The sequence below is a fragment of the Cottoperca gobio genome, chromosome 24, assembly GCF_900634415.1.
Source record: "Cottoperca gobio chromosome 24, fCotGob3.1, whole genome shotgun sequence".
NCBI classification, from domain to species: domain Eukaryota; kingdom Metazoa; phylum Chordata; class Actinopteri; order Perciformes; family Bovichtidae; genus Cottoperca; species Cottoperca gobio.
Genome location: NC_041378.1, coordinates 10,128,990 through 10,137,075, shown reverse-complemented (window position 1 = coordinate 10,137,075; position 8,086 = coordinate 10,128,990). Strand labels below are relative to the sequence as shown.

General features: G+C 40.8%; 1 protein-coding gene across 4 annotated transcripts; it reads right to left on the bottom strand.

Annotated features, from left to right (window-relative positions):
* Positions 1-2,506: 2,506 nt before the first annotated feature.
* Positions 2,507-7,696, bottom strand: zc3h14 (zinc finger CCCH-type containing 14). 4 transcript variants are annotated; one of them, XM_029425179.1, is made up of 17 exons: positions 7,539-7,696; positions 7,100-7,142; positions 6,892-7,006; positions 6,680-6,720; positions 6,205-6,379; positions 5,691-6,009; positions 5,430-5,593; positions 5,075-5,175; positions 4,817-4,975; positions 4,574-4,651; positions 4,208-4,361; positions 3,906-4,111; positions 3,646-3,784; positions 3,411-3,553; positions 3,174-3,253; positions 2,881-2,987; positions 2,507-2,690 (listed from the first exon to the last, which is right to left on the bottom strand). In XM_029425179.1, the coding sequence occupies exons 1-17, from the start codon at positions 7,572-7,574 to the stop codon at positions 2,687-2,689; spliced, it is 2,064 nt and encodes a 687-aa protein (XP_029281039.1). In that variant the 5' UTR covers positions 7,575-7,696; the 3' UTR covers positions 2,507-2,686. The 4 variants fall into 4 exon arrangements, with proteins under 4 accessions (XP_029281039.1, XP_029281040.1, XP_029281037.1 ...); XM_029425180.1 differs by having other exon boundaries at positions 3,174-3,256; positions 4,208-4,304; XM_029425177.1 differs by having other exon boundaries at positions 3,174-3,256; positions 7,539-7,695.
* Positions 7,697-8,086: the final 390 nt, after the last annotated feature.

Genomic DNA, 8,086 nt, shown 5'->3' with positions numbered 1-8,086 from the left:
GACAATAGACTGGATCTCATTTTCTTTCTCAAATCTGTGGCATTTTCACATATACAGTACATTACATTTTTTAGACTCAAGCTCTATGGGTGGTAATGTTTGTTAGTCCACCACTTCGGTCCGGATTGAAATATGAGGTATTCAGTGAAATATGTTTGATGGGTTGCCATAAAACCTGGAAAAGACATTCATATGTTCCATTCCTTAGCATTTTGCACAGTCAAAACTACATTATATATATATATGTAAATATAAATGTATCTATTTAATAAATATATTTATATATATGGCGTGGTCCAGGTCTTTTAACGCCTGAGACATTGTAACCCAACATTAAAAGTTATAGTTATTTATAGAAAAGAGTACAGCCATCAGTTAATGTCAGTTTGCGTCATCATGGGATGCACCACGGCCTCGTGTTACACTTTACATGGCAAACTGCCTGTTGGTAGAAGAAAGCTAAAGAATTAGACATTTTTAATGTGAACATGTTAATCAAGAAATGTTTAACTGTGGTACAATGGCATCACAACTCTGCAGATACTACCAATGCAAAAATTGTTATTTGTGTGAGCTCTCTATGTTTCTTTTTAAATATTTAAAATAGTTTTAATACAGCTTCTGTTTCACTACAATGAACTACTAGGAAGCTTTTGATAGTTTTACTTTGCCTCCATCATGAGAAGTATTCAGAGTGGTTGATGTAGTTGCAGGTGTCCTCCAGGTGGAGGCGGTGCAGAGCAGGTGGTTTGTGAGGGCTTTTGATGAAATAAGAAGACAAAGAAGCAGCGATAAATAATGTAAAGATGTAATGTCTGAGTGTACAATTGTTGCAGACTAAAAGAGACCGAGTCCCGCTGTATTACTCAGGCTGCACTACAACGTCTATTCACAGGCGCGAACCCACTACTGAGCGGCACGGGGGCTTTGGCCTGCTCCGTCTCCGGCCTTGGCCGGTGCACCCCTCCTTAGACGACCTGGTGGTCCCGGGCTCCCCCAGGAGCACCATATCGATACCGAACTTAGTGCGGACACCCGATCGGCATAGTCCGCTGCAGCTCAGAACTCCTGAGCTCAAACGCTCCGCCAGCCTCAGCCTCCCAGTAACTTGGATTACAGGCGCGCGCCACCGCACCCGGCGAAGAACAGATACGCTCATAGGGCTTTTCATATGGACTCCCGTGACGTCATCACGGTGCAGCGGCTGTTTACGGCGGGAAAACTGCAGTCGCAATGACGGAGGCTGATAAAGCTTACATGTGCTTACATGTTTATGTCTGTTTTAATCATATTTGACCGAATCTAATAATACTTTTCTTGATTTACTGAACTGTATGACATTTGACTGTTTACCTACATAACTGTCAAGTCTGATTGTATCAAGCTTCAAGTTTTATTTGTCATATGCAAGTTAACACAGGGTCAACAGTACAATGAAGTGTGTGCGAGAGACATCAGCTCAGAAAAATCAGCTAAATTAAATTATATATATGAAATATTTTTAAATAAGTACTATATACAATTGAGTTAAACAATAATTACAAGAAAAGGTATGTACATATGCGTGCAGCCAGGCTCCTGTATCTTGTATCGCGTGCTGGGTGGCTGTGGTCCTTTATGATGCTTTGTGCCTTCCGGAGGCACCGCTGTCCTGAATGGCCGGGAGACTGTTGCCAATGGTGTGCTGTGCCGCCTCCACCACTCTCTGTGATACAGCCCGTCAGCAAGCTCTCGATGGTTCCTCTGTAGAAGTTTGTGAGGTTCATGCCAAACTTCCTCAATCTTCTCAGGGAAATAGAGCCGCTGACGAGCTTTCTTGGTCACTGTGTCCGTGTGAAGTGTCCAGGAGAGACATAAATGAACCAGAATATACCCGTTTACATTTTAACAGCCTACCTGTGTTATCATTACTTTATTAATGTAATTAGTTAGGAGTAATGTATTTTTGCTTCTTCTATTACCTTGTAGAAAATACAAACTAGGACCAGCAGACTTCATCGTGTCTCTTAATAACCACAAAGAATATTGACAATAAATATATTTTAATCCCACTTTCACACCTCCATCTTGATATTATATGTAACCGTATGTTATTAGATGAAATACAAATCTTGACTTCATAAATGAAGTCACTCATACATTGTATTCATAAAAAAGGTTTCATCAATGTGTGTCAGCATCTCATTGTTTACCAGTAAAGGAACAACAACTTAATTTTCAATGTTTAGTGAATTAATAAATCTTTCAGTTTACTAGAAGAAAATAAATTCCATGTATATTGTTTTCTTTTTAATATAACTAAAGTTGTATAGTTTGGTTCCATGTTCTATCCATGTGTATCATCTGCTTGTGCTAGTGCATGAGACTTGTACCTGATTGTATCCTTTTAGTAGTCAGTAGTCAGACTTGGTCATTACTTTTTTTTAAAGTTATTATCCATCAGTGGCAAACATCTACATGAACCAACATTATTAAGAACAAGAGCTAAATGATGAGATGACATACGTTTAAAGTTCACTGAAGTATTTTAATATTCTGAGAGCATGAGCAAAGTTTCATCTTACAAAACACTTCTTAAAAATCAAACCAAACAATACATTAAAATGAAATGAGACACTGATACAGAACATCTTCCATAGCTTCACATTAACCACCACCAGACTTCTGTCAGACTCCCTGGACGTTATTAGCTGCGAGAGAAAAAGACAAGTCAGTATTTAGTAGGTACAAAGATTATGATATAGATGATGACAAAAGTTAAATCATGGCTTTTATTTAACTTTTTTTTTTTTTTAAATGTATTGGGTTCATACACTAGTTAGATTATTTTATGCAGTAGATACTTTTTTTACGAATTTATTATTAACCCCATGTGCTCACCTGCTCTGCATCTTTGTCCACTTCAGGGCGTGTCTCGGAGGCACAGCTGTGGTCGGGTGGTAGAAGGTACATCCAGATCGTTTACACTGTGCCGCGAAGCGACAAGGCTGTAGATAAGAGGAACACAATTTAAAAAAAAATCAGACTGTACCTTTGTGCTTGTGCAGAATGATCTGACTGGAAAATAAAACATATTTTTTTCCCCAATAAAAGCAATTCACCTTTAACTAAAAACCTATATTCATTCAAATTACCATTACAGAGCTAAACATCCACACTTTAAAATGTTTTACCTTGGGATGATAAAACGGACAGTCCATCTTCTTGCACTCTGGGAAGAAGCGGCACACGCTAGTGGTTTGCACTGGCTGCACTGCTGTAAACACAAAGAGTCGAGTCAAAAGGTGCAAACTGGAGGGTCTTCACACCCCTATGATGTTGGTGCTATATTTTGTAGAGTCCAAAAATACTTTTTCGAAAGTGGTCTAAACACCGTGTAGGCAGAGATCACACAGATGTAATGCAAGTACCTGGCCTGGGCGGAGGAGCAGCAGCTGTGCTTCTTCGGGAGACATGAGTGAAGGGACAGTCCGGCTTGGTACACCTGCCGTCGTATTTACAATTAGGATGCACAAAAAGGCATTTATCCCCAAACTTGCAAGTGGGAAAAGTCCTTCAGAAAAACACAGAAATCATGAACAATGATTTAGTGAGTGCCAAGTGATTCAAAAATAATTCCTTCAGTTTGTTAACAGAAATACTCACTTGCACTGTGTTGTAGGATGGTGGTACCCACACTCATCTCCACTTTTACAGACCGGCCAGAACCTGCAGCGCTCCATCCCCTTCTTCTTCTTTGAAGGGACCGCATCCTCCTCTGCCATCTCAACATCCATCACATCATCTGTCAAAAGAAGACAGAATGTAAACCCTTTACTGAAGCACTCTAACAGTTTGTAATGTGCTGTAAAAGTAAAGTATATTATTAGTAGTATTTTAGTAATTATTGTGATGAGATTCCACACCTTCTGACGATGGGACAAATCCCTGTAGTCTTTGAAGGACGCTGACTTTGGGCTCCCTGTTGGCGTGGACGGTTGCCTCTGTGACCTTTGTGGGCGGTCTCACATCATCCAGCTCCATCTCACAGTCTGCAAGATTCCCCAGCGGGCTCGGCACCCCGTCCAATGTCACTATGAACTTGGGGCTGGCAGAGTCACCCCCCTCCTTGCTGGTGTGAGAAAAGAAAAAGAGAAAACATGTGACAAATGTATAAATGGAAAGAGCTGCGGGCATACTCCTATAATGTGCGTGTGTGTGTGTGTACCTGGCTTGGACAGTGCGAGGTAAAGCAGACTGGACGCCTTTGATCGGAGGACGCTGCTGGCTTCTGGCTGTAGAATCTCCCAGCTGTGGTCGACTCACTATGAAGGAGCGAGTATCAAATGGCTTAGTCTCACTGCCTGCAGCGACCTCAACACCTAGAGGTACATCACATACGCAGACATCTCAGCATAGTGAAATCACTGAAGACAATCCATGAGGCATCTTCTAGTATATCTGTCATTAGCAACTACTTTTAAATGTTTTAGGTTGAAAAACTATTTGTGAGAGGAAACTTTTTATTGTAGCATTTTATCTTACGTTGCCCCATGAAAAGCAAAACATCTAAAAATATAAAAAAAAGACTCACCATAGTCACTCGGCTCTCCTCTGTCATTGCTCTCTACTAAGTCCAACTGGAGGCGTGAAGCTAAAGATCTGCCTGGAGCTGAGAGGAAAACATCAGAAGAGTCATCAGTGGAGTAAATACTGAACTTTCTATGTTAGTTTAACTCATTACCTCACTGTGATTTGAATGGCAGTGTGTTTTTAAGCAGTGCTCAGCAAAAAGCAGTCCATATGTTGCAGTGATTCTACTCTTCACACAGCCTACCAGGTGTTCTGGACAGAGGGAGCTCTGCGGATGTGTAGGCCTGAACTTTGGGGGCCAGGCTGTGCAGGTGCTCCTGGACCAGCTGGATGGCGGCAGTCATCTCTTCACTGCTGGCAGTGCGAGTGCGGGGTGCCACAGGAACAGTCTGCCTCTGTGGTACTGGGAGGGGAAAGAGAGAGGTCAATGCAAGAAAGTGATAACGCCAAGCGAGATGCCTGACCTGCAGTGAAACAAGAGAGTGTTCATGGTAATGCATACTTGTGGGGTAGGCTGTGGTTTTGGTGATTGAGTCCTGAGCCTCAGAGATGGCCTTCAGTATCAGATTCCTGTTGGCTTGTTTGCCTGGAGGAAGAGTAGGTCTGGAACAATAGACACCGCAGTCATTTTAAAAAGGGATTGCTCGGCTGTTCTGAAGTGCCACTACTGACAAATCTTAAATGAACAGACATTCTTTGCTGGTCTTTAAAAGGGAAAGTTTTGAAGTATGGTTATATGTGGTACTGGTTCATAATACAACATTTTGGTTATTAACAGTAAATTACAATCTTTACTTGGCATCTAATTAGATTAACATATAGTGTTCCAAAATATCATATGAGGTGTTAACACTGACTTGCGTTCTGGTTTGGAGGGTAGGGACACTCTACTGGACAGGCCTCTGCCTCCATAGCTCGTATCCTCCTCTTCCATATCATCGCTGTCCTCGTCGGCTGCTCGGTTCACTCGCACCACTGAACTCGCTACCGGCGCCTTACGCTTCCGTGACAGCTCCTCCTGCTGAAGAAAGACGGCAGATCATTAGAATTACGGATCCCGACACGTTTGACACTTTGTCAACAGAAAGCTGCTGGACGCTCTCATCGAGTCACAGTACCTTACTGGATCCGGTTCTGGAGCTTCTGCTTCTGCTGTCCTGTTGCCTGTAGTGAGAGGAGCCTTCTGAGGGTCGCCATGTGTCCGCAGAGCTTACTGATGTAAACTTGCTCTGACCGGGTCTGTAGATTTCTGCTGTGGGTCTACTAGCTGCGCCGCGTGTACGACCATGGTTGGTGCCTATTTCTACAGGATCCTCAGCGATGAGGTCATCATCCATGTCTGGTTTGATGTCGATAATCGCCTCTAAGGGGAGTGGCTCCATGAGGGGCTTCACAGTGGAGGTTAGTCGAGAAGAACTCTTCTCCAAGCTGCCTCTCCTGGTAACAAATAGAGGTAGAGGTATATATATATATATATATATATATATATATATATATATATATATATATATATATATATATATATATATATAAACGTGTTTGTACATTTGCAGGTTCTGGCATGTGTGCTGTTTAAGACAATTAACAGTGAATGAACCGTGCAAAAACTAATTATAGCTTTGCATTAGGCACCTGCTTTCATGAGCGGAACTGGACACACGTGCTTCCGTCCTATCAGAGCGCGAGCTGGACACCGCCAGCACCTTCAACTCCTCTGCTCTGCTGTCCTCACTCACAGAGGACCGGCTCCTCCCAGCCACAGTACCATTGTCAGACTGGAGCTCAGGTTCACTGAGGGAAGCAGGCTCTGTAACAACCATGTAGACAAGCAACGAAATAAAAACATTAGATAAGATAGAACTTGATTAAATCCTGAAGAAAATTCTTGTGGCATTGATTGCTCAAAAATTATAACATAATAAAAAAACAATAGACTAATAAATATAAAGTGTATAATTAGTAATAACACCAGTGCCTAATATAATAATAATAATAAGAGTAGGATACATTTAGTAAAATAAGTAAAATAGGTGTAAACCAGTTATCCCTTCATCGGGTTGAAGAATGCAGAAAATCTTGAAAATGCATTTAACCTAGTTCGACTTACCGACTGCAACTGTTCTTAACTTCTCGAGAACACCCTGTAGCCTAGAATCAACCAACAAACCAACGTTATGGAAAGAACATATAGAGTGCTGTTGAAAATAACTGCAAAGGGTTGCATGCTTATTTCGTATGTTACATATCAAACAACAATGAGAAATTACAGATTTTTTAATTAGACAGGATATATACATTTGTTGTCTGTTTTCATCGTACCATATTGTGAATTTACTAGTGTTGTTTCCAAGGAAAAGAGAGAGGTCGTCAGACATCTGTTGAGAGGTTTTCTTGTTTGCTACCATTACCATAATATAGTCAGGAAGCTCTTCGTCTAAAGTGGTAAAGAAATGAAACACATACATCATGTAATGTGTGACTATACAGCCATCGTCCCCTAAACAAGATCTGCATTTTATTCACTTACCAATATATGCACCGAGCTCTTGAAGCTTGCCCTTGATAGCTGCCTGAAAACAGACAAAAAGTATAGTACATATGAGATATATATATATATATATAAACAAATTACGGGCAGACCCTGGCTGCGCTGTGTAATCATACACAAACTTATAGTTAGCTAAGAACCGACCAAGTAGCGCTGCGTGTCGTAACTACAGAAGTTTCCTTAAAAAACAAACAAAAATAAGCTAATACGTCTGTAAATCTGCCTGCCGGATACGTTATCAAGTCATGTAGCAAACACATTCTTGGCCTTGTAAATAAAAACCTTGTTACCATTCTGCCCGACTGAGAAATATACGCTAGCATGCTAACGTCAGCTAGCAACGTCTATGCTACACTAGCTTTAACCAGGCTTTAGGTTCGGAGCAAATCGATCATATTTAGCCCATAAAGTTACTCACTCTTATTTTCTTGCTGATCTCTGTCCCAATCTCCATACTTATTGTTTTATTCAAGTTAATAAGTTATAAAAGAAGCGGCTGTTTTTTTCAGTTTAACCGTTAACCAACAGGGACAAATGTGACGTTTGATCACGTGGCTGTTGACGGTAAACGAACAGGGACAAATGTTCTTCTTCTTTAAGGATTTGGTGAATTATCGCCATCTACTGGACTGGAGTGTGGAGCAGTAGATCGGGAGAAAAACAATAACATTAATAATAATAATAAAAACAAATTATCTCTATTATTCCTGTTACTCTTAATTAATTATAAGAATGCATTCTTTCTCTGATGTCTTTTCTAGCAGATTACCAAATGTAATACTGTGTTTTTCATCAATTAATCATTAAGACATTAATTAGTAGGCTAAAAGTTTGACATTTTCTGGTTTATTACAGCGTGTGCATAGTCCAGTGCCTATTACATAGAGTTTTCGCTTAAATCCCGTGTGTCCTATTGCCAGACTGGTAATGGCCATCTCCTGCTCTGTAGTCCACCTACGCCTCCAT